This window comes from Oenanthe melanoleuca, chromosome 2 (genome assembly GCF_029582105.1).
Source record: "Oenanthe melanoleuca isolate GR-GAL-2019-014 chromosome 2, OMel1.0, whole genome shotgun sequence".
In the NCBI taxonomy this organism is placed as follows: Eukaryota; Metazoa; Chordata; class Aves; order Passeriformes; family Muscicapidae; genus Oenanthe; species Oenanthe melanoleuca.
The window spans coordinates 3,063,130-3,085,602 of record NC_079335.1 but is presented as its reverse complement, the minus strand read 5'-3'; the positions used below and the strand labels follow the sequence as shown (position 1 = coordinate 3,085,602).

General features: G+C 41.0%; 1 protein-coding gene across 9 annotated transcripts in view; it reads right to left on the bottom strand.

The window, feature by feature from the left end:
• TSNARE1 (t-SNARE domain containing 1) overlaps positions 1-22,473 on the bottom strand; it is a 448,668-nt gene that overhangs the window by 161,166 nt on the left and 265,029 nt on the right. For all 9 annotated transcript variants that reach the window (XM_056484958.1, XM_056484963.1, XM_056484964.1 and 6 more), the window contains 2 exons: positions 17,334-17,406; positions 5,309-5,391 (listed from right to left, as the gene is read on the bottom strand). In XM_056484958.1, coding sequence (XP_056340933.1) covers positions 5,309-5,391; positions 17,334-17,406 — 156 coding nt within the window. The remainder of the gene's footprint in view (positions 1-5,308; positions 5,392-17,333; positions 17,407-22,473) is intronic.

Below are 22,473 nucleotides of genomic sequence, written 5' to 3'. Positions count from 1 at the left end.
AATGCTGTGGACTGAGAGACAGAAAGTGGAGAGGGTTTGCAAATTGGTTTGAGAGATTCGAGCAATTTTGTGTTTTTCTTTCCCTAACTGAAGTTCATGGTACAGAACCATGGAGACTCTGTGTGGTGGGAATGTTTCTTCTGCTGAAGAGCAGGATTAAGGCTCAGTCATGTAATGAAATAATCACTTCAGTGATTTTTGGCACTTCTGGCCACAAAAAATGGCTTTTGTTGGAGCCCTTACAGAGCCCCAAGCTCCTCCTGCAGCTCTAATTCAGCTGCCACCACTTGCACAGGCAGGGACTGCCAGGAGAAAGAACAGCTCTGTAACCCCCAAATGAAACTCCCAACTAATAATTATCCAGAGGAGCTCAAACTCAGCCAGGCTCACTGTGGGGACAGGCACAGACAAACAGCACCACGAGGCTGGTGGCTCACATTGCATCTCAGAGTCTGCAGCAGAGTGGTGTCAAATCTGCCTCATGAGCCTTTTCTTGCCCTAACAGATCACAGAATTACAGAGTTATTTAAGCTGGAAAAGCCCATCGAATCCAACCCTTGACTCATCACCACTTGTCACCTAAGTGCCACATCCAGTCATTTCTTGAACATCCCTAGGGATGGAGATTCCTCCACCTCCCTGAACAGCCCATTCCAGTGTTTGACACTCCCTTCCATGCAGAAATTCTCCTTCAGCCATTTCTCATCCACATCCTTCCCCAGCTCTCTTACCCTTCTCTGAACATGCTCCAGCACCTCAATGTTTTTTGTTTGTTTTTTTTTTTAAGTGAGGGATGCAGATTATGAGCTGAGAGGGCTCAGCCTGGAGAAGAGGAGGCTCAGGGGGACCCTCTTGCTCTCTACAACTCCCTGAAAGGAAGATGTAGCCAGCTGGAGGTCAGTCTCTTCTCTCAGGTAAGAAGTGACAGGTTAAGGGGAAATGGCCTCAATTTGCATCAAGATAATCCAACCATTCTGTCTCCCATGGTTTTGCAGTTGCTGGATGACTGCACATGTCAGGGTCAGTTGGCTCTTAATTATAAAACTAAGGTTAAAATTATTTAGTGGCAGCAGAAGACAAGGTCTTGGAGCATATCCATAGTGAAGAGAAGGAGATGACTTTGAGAGGCTACCAGGCCAAAAAAAATTTTAAAACTCTGAGAAGCTGATTTTGAAATTTATATTTTCTTTTGTTGTTAAAACACCAACGAGTTATTTGAGCAAAAGTTGAAGACAGTCCCTTATCAGTGGTCCCCAGGCAATAAGATCTCTTCAAATATCACAGATTTATGAGGCTTTTTTCCCTCAGAGCTCCAGCTTTCAAAGTGCCCCTCTGTGTACCCATGAAAGCCAGACCCAGGAATTTCTTCTTTACTGGGAAAAAACTCCTTGTTCTTAGACTGCACAGTGGGTCACTGAGCTGCTGTTTGCCTTTGGGATGCCAGCAAATCCAAATTAGCTTGACTTGCACAGAGGATGTGGGGCAGGAAAGCAACCAGCATTAATCAGAGCAACACAAGCAGCTCTTCCAAAATAAATTAGCTCCAGCAGTCAGCACAGAGTCCTTCAGTCAGTGAGGCCAAGCTGAATTTGGGCCAAACTTTGCATAAAATAAAAAGAACAACTGGTTTAATGCGTGCCCATGGAGTCTGTGTTGGTTTCTTTTCCTTCCTCTCAATCCCCCTGCAGGAAACTGAGCAAAGTAGAAGTGCTCATCTCCACACTGCCATCCCTTTGGGGTGATGTCAGCCCACCTGGACTAACCTCAAGGGCAGGTTGGGTGTCTAGATATTCCCTTTTCCCCAAAAAGAGGCAGGCAACAGGCATGGGATTAATTTTCCATTGAAATGTTTGTAGTATAATTTAGATAATCTCAATTTAATGGACAAAGGAGGGAACAAACTTGTCCTAAGAGGCAGCACCAGCCCTGCCTGTGTCAGACATCTCCTGTGAGATGAGATGTGCTGAAAGCAATTCCTCCTCGTGAATCAGGGAAAGGAGGTTTAGACATCAAACACACATCAGCACCAAACACACTCATTCCTGCTCCCATAAATCCTCTCTTCCAGAGGGCAATTTGACCCAAGTTAAAACTGGGCTTTGAGATGGGTGGGATGAATCATTTTCCCTGGGGGCAGAGACTAGGAAAATGCAAGAGGCAAATCTGGGCCATTGGTGTTAATGGCAGGAATCAAGAAAAATGAGATCCTCACTGAAAAGAAGGGCATTGAAGCAGGAGATAACTTCTACTGGCTTCTCCCTGCCACATTTGCTTGCCTCTCAGTCATTTTTCAAACCCAGATTTTCTAGTGAAAGTAGGATAAAAAAGTAAAATTGTCACATTACTGTGACCAACAGGGTTTTCATATGGAAAAAAAAAATAAAAAAATTTGTATCAATATTCAACTCTTATTGCTTTCATCTGCATTTTGACCCTGAGTGCTCCCACAGAAAATGCACTGGCACAGCTTAACTGTGACTAGTAGTAAAAACAAGTTTAAGCAGAAACAATTACATTTGAATTATAATTTAAAGTGAAAGAAAAAAAAAATCTGCTTATATATACATATGTACACATATACACACATATACACACATATACACACATATACATATACATATACATATACATATACATATACATATACATATACATATACATATACATATACATATATTTGAATTATAAATATATATATATATATATATTTGTGTATATATATTCCAAGGCTCTGGCAGCTTCCACTAATCTTTTAGAGTTTTGATGGGGCACATGAAAATTCACTCAATGTAATAAAACACTGCTGTTAGCACACATATCTCAAGAGGAAGGAGCACCTCACCAAATTTTAAATGCAGATGAAGGAGCTCATTGTGAAGATATTTACTTTTTTTTTTTTTTTATATTTCTATCATTTTAGGGAACCTACATGTCTATTTTGTAGTAGCTAAGGCAAAACTATTTACTGGTTCTTTGTTATGTTAATGTGCAGGTTGGGACTGGTTCTCCAAGTTGTATTGCTGAAGTGACTGCATGGGTTACATGCAAATATTGTGCTGAATAACCAACCACTGAATCATTATTCCTGACAGAAATCCTCCATTAAGTTCTACAGAAGGTCTTAAACTTGAATGTTTCTGTGGTGTTGACATTTCTGATTTCTCAATTTATGTATACATTTGTTGATAGACTAATAAAAACACCACATTGATAATAAAAACCCTGCATACACACACAGACACGTTTATCTACATATAAACAGTAATAAATAACAAATGTTTGTGAGCCAGTCTGCATTTACAGGATAATCACACTGTAGCATAAGTAACAAGCAAACACACTCATGAATTAGCAGTTTAACATAAGAAGTGCTCAGTGAGATTTAAGAAACATTTTGTGCCTTTGATCCCTGAGCAGCACAGACGAGCACAGACAGAATTTAGAGTGTGTGAAGCTCTGGCAGGTCCCTTAAAAGCATCTGGCTGATCCTCTCCCAAAGCCATCCAGATATTTCCAAAGCATCCAAAACCACCCAGAAGGATGACCTGTACTCACACAGCTTCATCCAAAGGGCATCAACACCCCTGTGGGATCAGGTCCTTCCTGTCCCACCATGGGGACAGTGTCCCTTTGGTGTAAATGAGCAGATTTCGTGGCACATAACACATGAAACATCACCTGCAACTGGACCAGCCCCAGGCCAAAGTGACAAAAGTGTCACCTCATTTTCTGCTCGTGGTGACAGAGGGTGAGCTGGGTTGAATAAATTGTTTTTTTGGTGATCCACATCCAGCAGGGCACAGGACAGTTCCAGAGCTCCACTGGAGATCTGGATTGCACATTTCCTTCAGCAGCTGAAGTTTTGTCAGTGATATTTGTCATTATGGGCTTGTTTCCAGCACAAGAGAGACTCAGTTTTCTCCTGTACACCAATTTATGGTATTTATGCCCTTGGCAGGGGGTGCCTCACTAAAACTGGCTATATCTTTATCCTGATGGGCACATCTCAGGAAAAAGGGGTCTCCTGTCTGGGCAGGCTATTTCAGCAGCTCCTGTAGCTGAAGAAAGCAGAGCCTTTAGAATGTGCTGCATTCATTTTCTGCATGACTCCTCTTTGACCTTCCTAGCCAAAGTCATCATTAACTCATTTGCAGCTTTGCAATCAGCTCTACAGTCAGGTCAAGTATTAAATTCATTCCAGTTTCATTTTAGACTTCATGTGGTATGTAACAAGTAATTTTCAAAGTGAATGCAGGATTACATGCAGGGCAACACACATTATCTTGAATATATATACATTAAAAACCAAAATGTAGCTGAAGACAACACTTATTTTCTGCAATATCAAAGTTCTACAAAACTCACCCTTATTACCCAAATTTGGAACAATATGTTTCACCAGAAAATGAGCAATAGATGATTTTAAAATCACATCACTCCATTACATCAGAGTGAACTGCCTGTAGGTCTTACTCCTTTGGGCTGGAGGTTTGCCCCAGAGTTCAGTGTGACCAAGGACCAAGCAACAGGCACCATGTACTCTCAGGGACCTCAGCTACATTTTGGCAAAACTCCAGACACGTGAAAATCACTAATTTATGCTTTAGGAAAAAAGGAAATTAGCAGGTTTTCTTCTGTCAGTCACAATGCAATTGATAACAGTTTTTTCTCTGTTCAACCCCCACCCCCTCCATCCCTAGAAAGTACTCACTATAACCATCAAAGAGTTCTTTCTGAGAAAGCTGTTTTCAAAAAGATCAATGTTTGTGTGTGCATGTGTGTGTTTATGTTACATTCTTCTTCCAATGAAGAAAAAAAAAAAAGAATCACAAAAAATCCCTCAAATTGCCTTTGAAAAGTGCTGAACACCACCACCACAGCCATTATTCACCAACCACATCGTGCTGTTTGACAACTCAAGTTGTTTTCCTAAAGTACTGCTGCCTGATTATAGGGAAACACACCAAACAGAAGCACATGTGACTTAAATGATGTGCTTTTTATGGTGTCTTTCCAAGAACAACAGTAGCTAATTGTTGACTTTCCTACTGGGAAATGTCTGTTTAATATGCAGATCTCTTAATGACTACTCTGAAGCAAATTGTCTGTGCTATGGTAATCTAATCATATATATATATATCTATATTTATATATATATATAAAAGTTTAATTCCTACTTAGAATATGCTTTATCATCATTCCAGGTAGCACAAAACCATGTGCCCATGGTTTCCCAGCTGCCAGGTGTTTTGTTTAGTGTAAATACCATCACTGAAAGCATTTGTAGGATTTTTTCAGTCCCACTTACTTGGTGCTGACTTGCTTTTGCCAGCTGCTCATTGGCTGATTCTACATTAGAAGAAGAGGCCTCAATGTTGGCTTCAATGCTATCTGAAAATGAAAAGAAGATAATTTCAGGGTACAAACCAAAAAACAAAGGTTTTACACCAACAGCAATTCAGCACTTTATTTGTGGGCATAAAGAGAGGAGCATCCTTTTGTTTGTGTCCTGTAGCTCTGCAGGGAAGTTGGACCAAGACCCATTTGAATGAAAATCCAACCCATCAGCCAGGGGCAGGATGATGACAGCTCTTCACGTGTCCCCTGACAGGATGGAGGTTGCCTCTCATCCCTCCCCTTCTGAAATCAATGGGAAGAATGGCAGGAAATTGGCTCAAGACTGATAAATTTATTGGATAAAATTATAGAGGGGACATGGCACCTGACATTATCTCCTTATCTGAGCTCAGGGATTCATGTGGGTCCATGTGGGTTATTGACCATGCCCAGGTCTGTTCCAGATCAAATCATCTCAGACAATATCACAGAGAGCAAATCCATGGTGAGCAATTCCTTCCCACTCTCCAGGAGTTGATCAGAGCAAACAAACCACAAACCAAACTCCTGGACCACATTTCCAAGCTGCAGTGGAGGTCTGTGAAAAAGTTCAGATGGAGACAAATTGCTGGAATTTGCAATTAAGGGAGAAGAATCTCACCCTACATTGCAATGTTTGGCACTGGGGGAACCACAAGGAATCAAAATGAGACTGGAAAAAGAAAGATTATCAGCTACCCATCACAACTGGCAGGTCCCCACTTCCATCAAAAACAAATATCAACTTTGACTCCTGACTGTGCTTAGAAAGCAAGACAGCTGTGGTAGAAAAACTGCAAAAAATTTCCAGCAGAAATCTTGGAAATCTTGACCAGCTTGTTCCCCAAGAGATGTGCAGCCAACAATTTCTGCTCCCAGTGGAAGAGGATGTGCCCTTGCTCTGGTTTTTGATCAAATGGGTGGTTTGGAGCACAAAATACAACACAGAGTGCATGGAGTCTATCAGGAGAACTCAGCCTCAGGTAGAAACTGGAGAAGTTCCAGGGATTTCTCTAATCCTTAATAAAACCAATGGAAATGCTTCAATTAATAGTATCAGGAGTTGGATTAAGAGATGCCACAAAAGAATCAAGTAATTTATTCTTTAAGGTTCTAAAGGGAAGAACAGGAATTAATTTCATCACTTTTGTGGTGGACAAAGAAATGAGGGTTTGCAGATAATTTGTGGAAAGTGGTTGCATTCAGATTTTGCCATTTTTAAATGTAACAGTGTTAAAGTCTGTTAATGTAATTATGCACTTTTAATAGTAACTCAAAATCAAATACATTTTTAAAAAAGCAAAACAAAGAAAAAAAAAACACAAACAAAAGAGAAAAAGAGCAAAACCCCAAGTGCTTAATCAATGTAACAGAACTCTCTTTTGTATAAAATTTCTTGGGATCTTAGTGCAGACACCCTTCACTGGCTCAACATCTCTTAAAGGCTGATTGGCCTCAGAAAATTAATCATTTAGGCAGAGAGGAGCTACAGAGGAGACATGTATTAAATATATCCTCCTAAAACAAGAGCAATCTGTCTGTACTTCTCCTGGGGAAGAAAGAAATCATAGAAGCAGCTTAATTTAGCTCCCTTAAAAGGCTCTCCAGAGGAACCCAACACTTTCTGCTGCCTGCAGGGAGGCCTGAGGAGATTTGCCTTGGTTAGATAAAATTAAACTCTGTGCACTCCCCCTTAGTGCTCTGTGGAATGGCAGAACCACACCTTAGGCACTGTTTTTGTGAACATCACCTCTGCTTGTCCCAGCACAGGTTTCCCAGGTAAGAAGGATGTGTTCCACACCCTGGAGTGGATGGGATGTTACAGGGGGACCTTGGAACTGTTTTGTTTTCTCAGTGGAGGAATACCAGCCTTGGAATAAATAAAATTCCCATTTAAATTCTATTTTTTGGAGCAACTTGTAATCCTGAGGCACAGGGGAAAAACTAAAACAAAGGAAATAAAACCCTACCAAACTAGCTCTAAAACGCTACAACAATGAGACATAAATACGTTAAAAATTTAACCAGATGTTTCTACTGATTAACACAGGAAAGCAAGGAGAGGAAAGAGAATTTGGCTCAAATCACAAAGAAATGGGCAATAATTCAGTGATGTTAATAAGTCAATGACAAATGTCACTGACAGACATTTCAGGGAATCTTTGCTGAACAAGTGGTGGTTCACAGCCTCACCCTGGCCACTTCCAGGCTCTTTACCAAGGTGCTCACTTGGGGATGGAGAGACAAGGGTGGCAGGATCCTCAGGAGGCTGCAAAAACTGCTGAGGGATTTGCCTTTTCTGTCCTTTTGGCTTTGGGATGAGGGGACAGTGAGTTTGTTCCCAAAAAGATGAGATAATTCTGGCTCCAGAATTTCTCAAACAAACTGAAACCCACAACACTTCTTGCCCCCAGACTCTGGTGACAAATTTATTGTACAATTTTAAAACAAAAATCCCAAGGGGATGCAGTTGACATATTGATAAACTCAGGGACAGAGCTGCACCAAAGCAGATGGTGTTTGCAACCAAATACATCAGAGAATTAGGAAAATATTTATAAATTTTCATCTAAAACACAGTCTTGCTATAGGAGTAGTGAAGGTGACAGAGCAAGCCAGGCTTTAGATTCAATTTTTTATGATTTTATGATACATTTATCACACAGAGATAAATGAAATAATGATGATCTCAAGATGTATCTTTCAATTCCAGCTATTTATCTGTGTTCTGAGATCAAGCCTTTCCAATGACCAACAGGATTCTTAAATGGGAAATTACTGGATTGACAGTGGCTGGAGTGGGGGGTTTGCCTTAATCTTTCAAGGAATCACTCACATGAACTGAATTTTTACAGCAGCATCAATGGATTAGTTTCAAAAGGGCAGAATTTCAGCTAAACCACTTGAAAGACAGGAAAGTGAGCTCATGAATGAGAATTTTTTAAATGCTCCCACTTGGCAGTAACCAAAATGGGCCCCTCAGGTTTTCATAGTATGCTTTTATTTTTAGCACTTTAATAAGCTTAACCCTCTTTTATCACTACAACTTCTGGCTAAAAATAATCAATATAGCATACTGAGAGGCACAATAAAAAGAAGAAGGGGAAAAAAAGGAGTATTTTGGTAATGCTTAGAGGTTTCTTTCCTAATTAAAAGCCAAGTTTGGAGGGAAATTGCTTTCAGTGTGAAAATGAGTTTTGCCCATTTGAATTGCCATGTACTTGGGAAGTTTTAAGTGAGTGTCATTACATGAACAAAAGACCCTCAGGCTCAGTGAAGACAGAGCTGTGGATGTTAAAGAGAAGGAAAGCTATGACAATTCTTCCAGAGCAAAGTTTAAAATGGCTCAGGGTTAGTAATTTGCAAACTTCAATGTAAACATCGAGTTATAAATTCTGCACACGAGAGGATTTATAAAATAATTGTGCTCATATGTTAGATTCAAGCTAAATGGGTCACACTGTCTCAGATTGGTAAAGAAAATACAATTTTCAGCACTGTGAGTCATCAGGAGCTGTGGTTATTGCTTCCCAAGAAAGGCAGGTAGAACCTACCTTCCCATCTGATTTTGGCAGAGCTCTAATTCTGCCACACAACACCACACCACAACCCTAGGAGGCAAAGACTGAGGCACTGAACAACCAGTCAGGCCTGGAAAGAGTATTTAAAGTACCCTAAAAATGTCATAACCAGCTCTTCCTTTTGTTTTTCTCTAGGCAACAGCCCAAACCCCTTGGTCTGAATGAATAAAAAGTGGCTACAGGGCAATGGCCAAACACCAGCATAAATTCACAGCACTTCTCCTCCTGAATGATTTATACTCTCCTTGAAATGCATCTTGGAAATGTCAAGTGTCTGCTGCATATGGATGTGCTGAAAAATGGTACTGCCCTGCCAGGGCAGTGAGGATACATCTCCCAGGGATTTAAAATTCAAACATTTTCCTGTGTGTATCTGTTGAAAAAAAAAAACCCCAAAACATACATCCTGACAGAGAATAAGGCACCTCCTATTATCTGCTCAGTGCTAAAGGGCAGAGTGCAGGAATATTATCACTTTGGCATCTGCAAAGCAATTTACTGCTCTTTCTTACAGAGACAAGTGGCCTCAGATTGCTGCTGTTTGCCCCAGAAAAAGGGTCAGCACATGAGGAGGGTCCTGAGGGTGCATGTGCTGGACCCAGTGACCACTCTCAGTCCCCATCCAAGCTCTCCTTAATTCCCATATGAAGCTCTCAGATGGCCCAGGATAATCAAGCCAAGGCTCTACCTTTAAACCCCAGAATTAACACGTGTGAGGATATTATATCATGGAAATAGATCTGATTATTTTCCCCCCTGTTTCCTTCTTTTTCTGATTAAAAAAAAGTTTTTTCAACAAGAGGGTTTTTTTGAGAAGCAATTTGTGGGTGTGTCAGATTTTTTTTTATTTCCCAAATAATCTCTGAAAGTAATTTACAGGGCAAAATGGCTCAAATAGCTTTGAATGGGGGATTTCAGATAGCTGCACACCCTTTCTTTTCATAGACTCAGAGAATCATGGAATGGTTTGGATTGCAAAGGGCCTTAAAATAATCTTGCTGCAACTCCCTGCTTTGGGCAGGGACACCTTCCACTGCCCCAGGTTGTCCTGGGCAACCTGGCCTTGAACTCTTCCAGAGATGGAGAGCCCATGACTTCTCTGGGCAACCTTTTCCTTTTGATTTACACTCAACAGTTTATTTATTTATTTATTTATTTATTTATTTATTTATTTATTTATTCATTTATTTAATTCTGAAAGACATCCAAGTTAAAGAAAAGTAAAACATGCTTCTTTAAATTTACAAATAATAAAAAAAAGAAGTTAAGATAATTTCCTTTTCCAAATCCAGCTTGTGAATTGAAACAGTTTGGATAAATCCTTTACTTTCATTTGCATGCAGCATTTTTCAGAAGTCTGTTTTTTGTCTATAATTAACACAAAACTCACTTTCCATCACACAGCTGAGTTATCAAGTCCTATTGCTGATGAAAAAAGTTCCAATCTGAGTTTGTCACTGGAATAATAAGGTTGGTAGGGGTGTGTATTCATAGAAATAAATATATTTTATTTCTGCTTGCTGTCTTGGAAAGATCATATATTTTACCTACCAAGTAAGGTCACTGATATTTCCAACTTGCTTGACCTCTTTTGCTTTACATGGCTCGTTTGATTTACTTAAACTGCTCAAGCCATGTTTCCCAAACAGTCTGTCTGGCAGAGAATAAACCTCCCAGCAGAAATAAACCACCCACCTGAGCAGCTTCTGCCTTTCCAACATTTACTGCTCAATTGCTGCATTATTGAAAACAGAGACCACGGCAGCTCTAACTTCCCAAAAACTGCTTTGGATAAATTGATGTGAAAAGAATCCTACGGGTGGCAATAAACCTCGTGGAAGGAAGAGCTTTGCTTCTTGTACACAAAATTAGCTGGCTCATTAACTGTAATTATCCCAGCCCAATCACATTATGAGGGTCAAACACAGAAATAAACACAGCAGACAAATCTTCAGGCGTTAGTAAATTTGCAAGTGTGGAGTGGCCCATCACTCTTCTCCTTGTAAACCAGCATGTGCTGTCTTGCCAGCACAGGAGCTAAATGTGAGTCCTCATGCAAGGGATGGCACAAAAACTCACAGAGAGCAGGAGGAGAGGGAGACAAACACAAAAGCTCATGCCAGTTTTGTGTTGCTTTTTATCTGGAGTAAAATGAGTCGGTCAGATCGCAGTAGTTCACACCTGGCTCCAACAACTTTGTCACCAAAGTCACCAAGCAGCTGCTCACATTCCAGCCCTGTCCAGAGCTGGTCAGTGGAGGCCACCACTGCTGAGTCCAGATAAAAGGGAAAGGTGAGTGGTATCAAACACACCACGGAATCACAGAATGATTTGGCTTAGAAGATGCTTTAATGGCCATCTCGTTCTGACCCTGTGCCATGGGACACCTTCCACTAGACCTGGTGGATCAGAGACCCATCCAACCTGCTCCACACCTCCAGCTTCTCTGGGAATCCTGTGCCAGTGACCCACTCACCACGACCTCCAAATTGCTGCCTGCCAGGCAATTAAGGGTAATTACACCACACAACTGCAGCAGCTGGGGTGTTTGCAATAAAGCTTTGTTAGACTTAGAAACACAATCGATGGCAGGGTTTGTACTGAAGGTGAACAAAAAGGTGGGAAGTTTCTTGGGCAGTGGAATAGATTCAGGAATACCCCAGTGATTCCTTCATGGGCTGTGCTCTGAACTGACACATAACCCTGGATCTTATCAGGTGGCTGAAAGCAACACAGCCAAGAGAAGATTTCCCAATCCATCAGGAACCAATAAGAACATAAATGTACAAATTCCCATAACTGCATCCTCTGAGATCACTTAGGAATCTTAACCAAATGAGAGACTTTGCAGGCCACATTCAACTGATCAGAGACCTTAAAGCTGCTACATTCAGGTATTTGGGGACATTCTCAAGATGTGTCCATTTTCTGCAGATGTCCCAACTGAGGCTCATAACTCAGGAAGGTTTGGTTAAGGCTGCAGCTGAATGATTTCCCAGCTCAGTTTGCAGCCTGACAAGAGTCCTGGCTGTGCCATCCAGGCAGTCACACCTGAGGAGGATGTGCTGATGGGGCCTCTTGGCAGTGTTTATGTGTCAAACCAGCCTTCAGGACAAAAAGGCAACAAAATGGACTTGATTTCATAGGAAAAAAACAGCAACAACAACTAAAATAAAATAAAATAAAATAAAATAAAATAAAATAAAATAAAATAAAATAAAATAAAATAAAATAAAATAAAATAAAATAAAATAATAATAATAATAATACAACCACCAAAACAAAACCAAAAACCAACAATCCAAAAAAACAACAACAAAAAACCAAACCAAAATATAAAAACCAAACCAAACCAAACAAAACAAAACAAAAAACCACCAAAAAAAACCCAAAAACCTGAAAAACCCTCCCACATCCCAAAGCTTCCAAAATAAGAAACCCATTTGCATTCATGCAAATATCTTTTCCTTTGAAGGAAGTCTATTGCTATTGTTACCAACACTAGGCATTAAATGACAATGTGGCACTGCAGCATCACTCAAGGACTGAATTCAGTGGCCCATCAAGAAGTTCCTCCTGACTGAAGCAAACCAGCAGCTGCATGTCTTTACTTCTTTTCCCAGGTCTCTGGGCTCCAGCCTGACAGAGACCACGCAGAGATGTTTGTTGAGTGAGGGAGCATCGACTTTAGACCACGTCAAGAATTTTTTTCACTCAGTTATTTTTAGATATAAAAAGTCCAGACTTCAAGAGTGACGTGAAGGGAAAGCTAAATAGCACCAACATCTAAATCTGGCTAAGTATTGGTCTAAAAACAAAGTCTGAGTAAGCCTTAAGCTCGACACTGTAAGACATTGATCTGTTCTGAGGAGGCCACCAAGTTAATTAGAGGGATGGGGCACCTGTTCTAAGAGGAAAGGCTGAGACAATTGGAATTGTTCAAACTGGAAAAGAGATTTCGGTAACCTCATTTTGGCCTTCAAGTACCCGAAAGGAGCCTGCAAGAAAGATGGAGAGAGATTATTTACAAGAGCCTGGAGTGACAGGACAGGAGGGAATGGATTAAAACAAAAATAGAGGAGGTTTAGTAGGAAGAAATTCTTCCCTGTGAGGGTGGTGAGGCCCTGGAACAGATTTCCTAGAGAAGCCCCAACCCTGCTCAAAAAAGTCAGAAATGTGATGCTTTTAAAAGTGTAAAATGTTTTCAGAACAACGTGGGTCTTTCCTTGTGGCTTTCTGAAATGCAGTGGAGCTGTAAAGAGTGATGGAAGTGGTGGAAGTTAAATGAGAGCAGTTTAGATAAGGGATGTAGGTTTTGAGTGCTATTCTGGCATATCTATTAAGGTTTCATACACAGGTAGCATGGAGAAACAGTTTTTCTAAAACACAGATCATTTCCTTTTGCCATGGGCAAGAAAAATAAATAAATAAATAAATAAAGCACTAACTCCTATTCAGGTCAACTTTACTCTCACTTACAAGGCAAACAGAAGCCTACAAATTGGACAAACATGCACTTGCTTTCATCAGGTTCCAATACAAATATTGGCAGCTGTGCTGTTGACACTTTCTTCAGAGGAAATGAGGATTTAAGGATTATCTTCTCCCTAGCACCAGTCACAAAACTGATTCCATGGAAGTTTGCATACATATCCCAGTACCACCAATCAAAGAACAAGCTCACCTATATAAAACAGAGATGCTCAGTGTGAAGTTCTGGGGATGTTTCAGACTGTTGGGGAACTTACAGCTCAGCTGAGTGGTCATGAGCATGGAAAGGAGTGATTGCTGCTGTTGCATTCACCTCCAACACAATTTACTTCTCACAGTGTTGTCTTGGGCTGCAAAACAGGATGTGGCCAGAAATGTGGATTCTGTCACCATCCATTGAAGCTGGGTGGGGCAGTGATTCCTTATCTCCATGGCACATATTATCTGCTAATGGGCCATCTTTAAACCAGCTGGGGCAATCATCTTTATCTTTTCCACAGCCCATCCTCCCTCCAGGAAGATATCATCTGCTGCTGGCCCACTGAGTCCCACTGTGTGACTGATAAAATTACATCATCCCACTGGGAGATGCTCCAGCCAGGGGAGGAGCCAAGCCTTTCCTACCCAGATAAAAACTGAGATTTTGGACACCAAGGTACCTTCTTTCCACTGGATTCCAGAGGAACACTGGACCTTTCCACATCATCTCTGGACCTTCACAGGAAAACTGCACCTTCTACAGGAGCACTGCTCCAGCTGAACCACATCTGCCACTGCAGGAGGATGCAGCCACCATTGAATGGGACTGCTACTAACACCCTGACTGACTGAGAGGGTGTCAGGCTGTATTCTGACTCTATCAGGGTTGTTCTTTGTAATACTGTATTTCTATTTTAATTTTCCTAGCAAAGAACTGTTATTCCTAATTCCCATATCTTTGCCTGAGAGCCCCTTAATTTCAAAATTCTAATAAAAACTTGGATGAAGGGGGTTTACATTCTCCATTTCAAAAAGAAGCTTCTGCCTTTATTGGCAGACACCTGTCCTTCAAACCAGGACACCTGCCCTTCCTAAAAGAACCTGCATCCCTCCAAAGCAACACTTCATCACAGGAGACAACCCACCACACATCCATGATCCCAACAAAATTGTAGCCCTGCAGCTTCACACAGATCTCCAACACCTCAGGTTTACTCCCAATATTTTGTTCATTTAGCACCTCAGAGTGCTCAGTTCCTGCAGAGGCTTTGGGATATTTGCCCATGATGGTGGTGCCTGGTAGGCACTTCCCTGCTCACTTCCACTCTGAAGGTGACCCTGCTCACACCCTGTTTGGTGATTTTGGGGACCCTTCTTACCACACACCCCGTGTCCTTGTTTCAGCAATCCTGTTCTCTGCTCTCACAGCACTGCTGGTCCCTCCCTCCCCCATCAGGACTAAAATTCTCCTTATGTGGTGGATCCCACTCTACAAAGCAGCTGCAAATCTACAAACAGTATCCCACTGAAACCCAAACCTTGTCACCAACACCAGCTCTACAGCCAATTATTGTTTTCTCCCATTAGTGTCCTTGTCCTTGCCCTCTTTCCCCTCACCAGCAGCCCATCTGATGAAGCTGCACTGGGATGTTTTTGCCAAGAGCTCCTGCAGGATTGTGTTGGGAAGACTCTGCTGACTCCCACCTAACCCAGGCCACAGCAATGCAAAATTAAATATTTGTACCAATAGATGCCATGACCAGGAACTTGGGCACAGGGTTTGTTTGCAGAAGACATAAAATAACAGAGATATCCTCTCCCAAGTCTGCATTCTATTTCTTCCCTGCATGACAAAAATTGCTCTCTCCCCTAGGGAGTGTTATCAGTACTCATTAAGGAACTGGCCCACATGCCAGAAAATCTCCTTTTAGATCCTTGCAAGAAGCAAGGGTTGCTCTGCCTGTGCCATGCACAGACCAGACAAACTCTCCCCACAATTCTCCCCAGCTCAGGAGAACCAAGGTGGGGTTTTCTCTGGGAGCATTTTGCTGGAGGGCTCATCTCCTGTTCTGTGGTTTTGTATTTCCTATTTGTGTTTCCTAGACAAGCACACACAGAGCTTCATTCCATGCATGCCAGAGGAATAGAATAAAAAAAAAAAAAAAAAAAAAACAAGTGCCAAGAGAGCTGTCTCTTGTCATCATAGAATTTTCACTGTGGGGGTTTCAACATCTCTTGCCTCCTGATTCTTTATCTCCCTTACTTTTGTGTAATATGAATGTCAAAAGATAAACAGTGGGACCCTTCAGCAATTGGTTGAGAAGATACCTCGATTGCCTGTCAGGATTAAAAGATAGTCCTTAAAAAAACTGCTAAAAATCTGCTGGAGTGTAAGAGAAGGAAGAAAAAGAAGAAGAAAAACCCACAAAAACCTTATGCTGGCACAAAGACAAAATGTTCTACTTAGTCTAACAGCTTCTCACAGGGAAGTTAATACTGGGATGGCTTCTGTGCATGGATAAAGTCTTAAAATAATAAATATTGCCTTAAGAAAAGGAGTTGTGAGCATCTTGAAGCTAGCTGATGTATGTTGTCATGTCCCTCAAGGCATTAGCATCTGATGTGCTTTTAGAGATGAATCAGGCTCCAAAGTTATCCATGTACAAAAATAAGCTTTCAAACCAGCATCAAGAGAAAAAGAAAAAAAAAAAAGAAAAGGAAAAGAAAATAAGAATAATAAAAAAGAAAATATACTAAAGAAACTGATTTTAATTATAATTTTGATTTTTTTTTTTTTTTTTTGCTGCCCTTGTGAACCTGAGTGGTGTTTCTCAGAGGGGTATAGATCACTCATTTCAGTGTGAAAGGAAGTATCTTATGGTAATGGAAATTTGCAGAGATATGAACTCAGCAAAGAAAACCAGAGTGATTAATAATCAGCAGAGAAGAATTTCTGCTTTTAAAATCTGCATATGGCTGTCTCAGGACTGGCTCCTGCTCCAAGGAGCACCAGTGAGAACTCCAGCTGAGCCTTCAGGTGAGAAATATCCCCACAAATCCTCCTGCTCTGGAGTTTAGGTCCCCCCACCAGCCTCTAGGACTATTAGCTCCCAAATTTGGAAGGGGGCAGCTGTTCCAGAAGTACCACGTATTATTATTGTGCATACAAAAAACAAGTGATAGAGAAAAAAAAGTCTGGTTTTTCTTCTTATCAGCAGGTAAGAGAAGGGACAAAGGTCAGAGAGAGCTGATCTAAAGTGTCCTAAAGTGTTCACAAGAAGTGGTGGCTCTCAGTGATGGGCTGCTCCTAAAGATAGGACTGGGAGTTACACTCATCCCTTTTCCCAGTTTTCTCCACCCATTTTTTTCCAAATCATTGGTAGCTGGAGAACAAGAGGAGATCAACTAAGGGCAGAAACTTCAGACTTTATATGAGCACATCTTGATGTCAGGCTTCTGTAAATTTAATTAGACACACTCTGCTATGTGAAATGAAAATTCTATTTGGAAGCAAAAAGCTGCTTGTTTTTCTCTAATTTCATCAATAATCATAATAATAATTGCCACTGCTATTGTTTTTTAATTACAGTTCCAGGTAGAAAGGAAGAATTGGATCCCTTTCCAGTTAATGCTATATATTCTCCAGCTTCCTTTTTGCAGTCAAAAGGGAATGGATTCATCTCCCTGTGAATTCTATTTTATGCTAAATATACCAGCAAACTGTCCAGAACACAAGAACCTTATTGCACAGGGCAAATTGTCAGATCCCAACATCTCTGGGTGTACAAAATGCTGAGAACACAGGGAAATGATCACAGCACAACAAAGGGCTGCTGGTGAGGGACAAGGCCAGGTTGGAATGGTGGGAGAGGGAAATAAAGGCCATGATTTTCATGTGACACCCACCTATTGTGTCCCCTTGCTCGTGCACCATGGAGGCCAGGTCTTTGATGATCTGGTTCACATCCAACATGTCACTCTGAAAAGACAGAAATCCTTACATTAAAGAGGAATGGGGAATATCCAGGTACAAAAGGCACATTCCACAGTCCAGCCTGGTGAAGAAAAACACAAACACAGAAATCTTCGTCGGTGCAGAAGTAAAAGAAAAAACTGTATTGCTCCCATAGTAAAAAAACTCCCTCAGAGCCATGGTTTGCTGGATCTAAGTCAGCCAGCTGACTCAAGCTTTGTGAGAGGGACAAGTGGAATGATCAGCTTTTATGGTGGCTTTTCAGAATTGTGGAGGGCTAAGGAAAAACAACAGTAAAAACAACAGCAGCAAACCCTTCTCTTTCTAAAAAAGTTATTGGTGATGCAGGCCATTCATCCCTGAATGTTTTCTCCTGCACAGCATCCATCTGATGCTACTCATAAACTGATGGAGATACAATAGAAAACTCCCTGAATTTGAAATTACCTTTTTGGTAGGGCAATAAGGAAAGAGCTGTTTGATGAACAGATTCATTTATATGTTTCCAAGTAGTAAAAAAAAAAAAAAAAATAGTAACTGCGTTCAGCTCTGAAATTTTCTCTGTGAAAACACAGCAAATTACCCATGAGTTTGTTTTCTTCATTTCTGAACACTTACCATACAAAAGAGCAAATGTGAGCATATGTTGACATCACATGACACTGCCTCTTGTAAAAGGAATTAATTTAGCAATAATAGACATAATAATATAGACACTGCTAAATGCACCACCAGTAAGGGAGCATTACCAGAGCAGAAAAAAAGACACTAAAAAAGGGATGTGTTTCTTTTTTCAGCCATAAAAGTCAGAAAATCACAGAAACATTGAAATAGGCAGGAACCTCTGGAAATTATTTAGCCCAACAGCTTTTCTCAGAGCAGACAACTAAAGCAGGGTGCTCAGGGCCATGGTTTTGTCTGCCTCCAAGGATGGAGATTCCTGGCAAACTGGAACCATGGAATCCTGTGTGCTGTTTGACCATGGCTGGGTGACAGGCACCCACCAAACCTGCAAATAGACAGGGGACTGAAAATAAAATGAAGGGTTCATAAATTGAGATAAGGACCAGGAGACCTCCCCCTCCAAACATCATCATGGGCAAAACAGATATTAATTGAGTTTATTACTAACAAAATTAGAGCAGGGTAATGAGAAGTTTCAGCACAATCCTGTGCCTGTGCTCTGGGAGGGCCCTGCTGGAGCAGGGAGGTGGCACCAGGTGACCCCACTGTGGTCCCTTCCAGCCTGGCTCACTCTGGGATTCCATGTTTATCCCAAAAGATCCAATTCCCTCCACCACAGTTTTTAAAGAACTCAGTTTCCCTCCTAGCAAATTTAGAAAATGGTGCAAAATGAATCCATGTCCTCCTACTGAAGTTTGCTGTGAGACTATAACTGGCATAACATGCAATGCAATAGAACTGCATCAATTTAAAATGAGGTCTGGGAGTCCTACTGTAAGTGCCAGAATATACCAAATTATTGAATAACTGAAGATGGAGGAAAAGCAAAAGACTGAAAAAGCTTTGAGAAGTCATATAAAGCAAAAAAATAGTCCCCCAACCAAAGACTGGGGAATGCACCACAAAATGCACTTCATTCTTTCATTTGTCAAGCATAATGAAGTTTTAATTATGGATGGTATTATTCCTAACTTGTAAATACTGCAAAATATTTTGCAACACAATGAAGTTTAAGTAATTTGAGATTATACTTGAGCACTGTGTTAGTAAATCATTACCAGGAAATGAGGAGAAATTAGTGGTGATTTTTTTTTTCTTTGTAGGGAAGTTTTCTAAGCTTTTTGTAAAATTATTTTAAGGGAGAAAGTTAAAGTTTAGCAAAATGTGAAGAACTGGGAATTAACTTTAATGTCTTATTCTGCTCTTGTTTAACTGCATTGCAAAAGATGATTAAGGAAAATATAAACAAAAAATAATAATACTAAAAAAAGCCCAGAATGCTGATTTGCCTCTCTTGGCTAAATTGTTGCTGACATAATTTTTTGTTTCTGTTCCTTGTAATATAAAAACAATCCCTTCTACACTTCAATCTGCTTTATTTTGTTGTGCTTCTTTTTCAGCACTTTAAGTGAAGGTGGCTTGAAGCTCACAAATATTAGCATGTGCATTTGGTTAGACAGAGTTTATTACAATATATTGAATTACATCCACCCCAAGCAGCTCCACTGGAATAAAACAGATTCCAGTGTATCCATTGGCTTCTCAGAGGACCCTTCCCAGGTAATTAAACCATGAGGTGTTGGGCTGTCCATGTCCTATCCCCAGGCATTACCTGAGGCAGGGAAGAATGAGAAAGAAAATCCAATGTTGTGTGTGAACGGTGCAGGTTCAGCTTTGCCATTTGTATTCAGGTACTTGAAACCAACCATCTGCAGCTGCAGAGTCGAGATCCTTTCCATAATGTTGCAATAACACTTAAAATCACTGTTTAGCAAATATGCAGCAGTGAGAGCCAGAGCTGAGTTGTGAGGAAGGAAAAACTGCGACTGCTGCACTTCAGGAAAAACAAACAGGGGTGAGTTATAAAGCACAGAGCACAAGAAACAATCTGACCTGAAGCAAGAAATCTGTTGAATAATTTAACCTGGCAATGTGAAGTTTCTAAGCCCTTGATATATGTAAGGAAAACAAAGGAAGAAATAGAAGCAAGAAACCAAGACCTTCCATAATGGAATATACCTTGGAGCTACTCTCCTGCTCCTTCTTGCCAGCTCTGCTCCATCCCCAAGTACCTCTGAACTTGCCAGGCATCAGAGTTTGTTAGGAAAATCAGATTGCCTTTGGTTTGCACACACTTTGCAGAATTCACAGTGAAATACAGCTCCTCATAAATCTCTGACTCCGCAGAACCCAGGAGTGCAGCAGCCACCACCATTCCCAAAATTCTGTCTCCCTGCCAGCTAACTAGGCTGGGGCTCCCTGAGTTTTAATTAACACCAGCCTTTCCTGTCTGGCAGCAATTCATTCACTCTGTTCTGCAGCAAGAGGGAGACAGGTTTAAACTGTTCCATCTAAATCCTCCTTTTCTTTTCTTTTCTTTCCCCCCAAAAAAGGAAAAATCAGATTAGTAGGCAGGATTTAATATCATCCATTCTGGAACAAAAAAAAAATTTAAATTAGCCAACAATAAAATGAAATGGCAATAGCTGAAGATGGCTAAAAAGCAGATAAGTGACTAATGAGAAAACCAGAGGTGTGCAGGAATTTGAAGTCCTTAAGTTCTGGAGGATTAACTCTCACCAGGGAAAATTAGTTTGGGAAGTTCTTAACAGAAAGTACTAGGTTAAAATGGCAGGACTATTTTAGTCATTTAACCTGACTTAATAACTGAATAATGTCACTGCATAGTACTGAGATTTTGGGGAAAAAAATAATAAATTTCCAAATCTGACACAAAAATGGTTGGAAATATGATTTTGCACATAAACCAGAAATTTCAATTTCTGATTTTTTGCTTTAACACCATAAAGATTTCAACATTTTTGAAATTAATTTGTGAGCAAGTAAGGTCACAAAACCCAGATATTGCCACCAATGTGGGAACAATAAATCCCACAGCAGCCCACTTTCCCACAGGATGAGCATTACTGAAGTATTTCCAAGACAGAAAATAAGCAAAACTCTTCTCTCTTCCATTCTCATGCTTTGTGGGGTGAAGATTTATTCCCACTGAAAACTTCCAACATAACCAGGCCCTTAATGATATCCTAAAGACATTGCTGTATTCCTGCCATGGGAATAGTGTTAAATAAAGCAGAGAGGGGAACATGTTCTCCTCAGAAGGACACAGAACAAGTCTGTGCAGTCAATAATTCCTCTCTCACATGGAGCAGGATCCCAGCCTCCTCCATCAGTGTCAGCTCAGGTCCTCGAGGGAAGAGTCCCACTCATTTCTAGGAATGTTTGCCTTAGGTTTGTATAAAAATGGGATCAAAGGTATCAGAGGTCTGTCCTATTTAGCACATGCACTTCTGTGTACTCACAAACCAGCCATCCATTTTTTAAAGGGCTATAAATTAGCATTTAAATTAATTGCTGCCTCAATATTCAGGAGCTGCTGAGTTTTTACAAGCGAGGTCACATTCTGACCTGTCATGTACTCTGCAGCAAGCAGCCAGGAGAGCTGTAAAATAAACCTCAAGGAGATCCTGAAAGATTTTCTGAAAGGCCCATGTGTGCATTTCTGCACAGGGAAGCACTCCAAAACACAATAAAGCAAAACAAACCCCTTGTGCTTGTTATCTTTGGGGGAAACAATAAAGAAACAAGGAAAAAAAAAAATCAGCCAGCAGCCCATTGTAGTGTCTGTCATGTTTTACCAAAGAGATGCTGAGATGTTCCTTGTGTTTTGTCCCATCTGCTGTGGGGCATCTCCTACCCTGTGGTCCACCATGTATGGACATGGAAAGACAAATCAGAGCATGGTGTTTGTCTGTCCTCATTCCTTTCTGACAGACAGGGGAAGGAAAGGAAAAGGAAAAAAATAATATAAAATGTGAGCAAGCTCTGATGCAAGATAGGCAGAAACTAAATCTTGCTGCAACAGCCTTTCAACAAATATTTTTCTCTTGTCCATGGCTGGGGAGAAAAAAAAATGACATTCAATAAATCAACCTGATTCAGCCTAAGCAACAACAGACCAGCAGAAAATTGTTTTGAGGGCAGAAGCCATCCAGAACAGCAATTACAGACTGAGTTAGGTCTCCTCTGGGACTCAGCAACAGCCAGAGTGTGGAGTTTCTCTCTCCCTCTCTTGCCTGTGCATGTTTCCTCTCTCTTTTGCTGCCTTAGAGGTCTGTGTCATCTCAGGGAGTGGAGAACTGTGCTGCATGATTGAAGTTGTCATGCTGAGCTTTGGGATGCCAGCCCAGCACCACCTGGGGACACCAGCTCAGGAAACACAACAGGCAGGGGGTTCCTGTCCCCCAAATCCAAATCCTCAGCAGAGCCTGTGGGAGGTGAGATCCTGGAACTCACCAGGGAGAACTGAGGCCATTGGGGATGAGGACAGAGATCCTGCCAGCTGCCAGCTGGTGTTTTATTCATTCT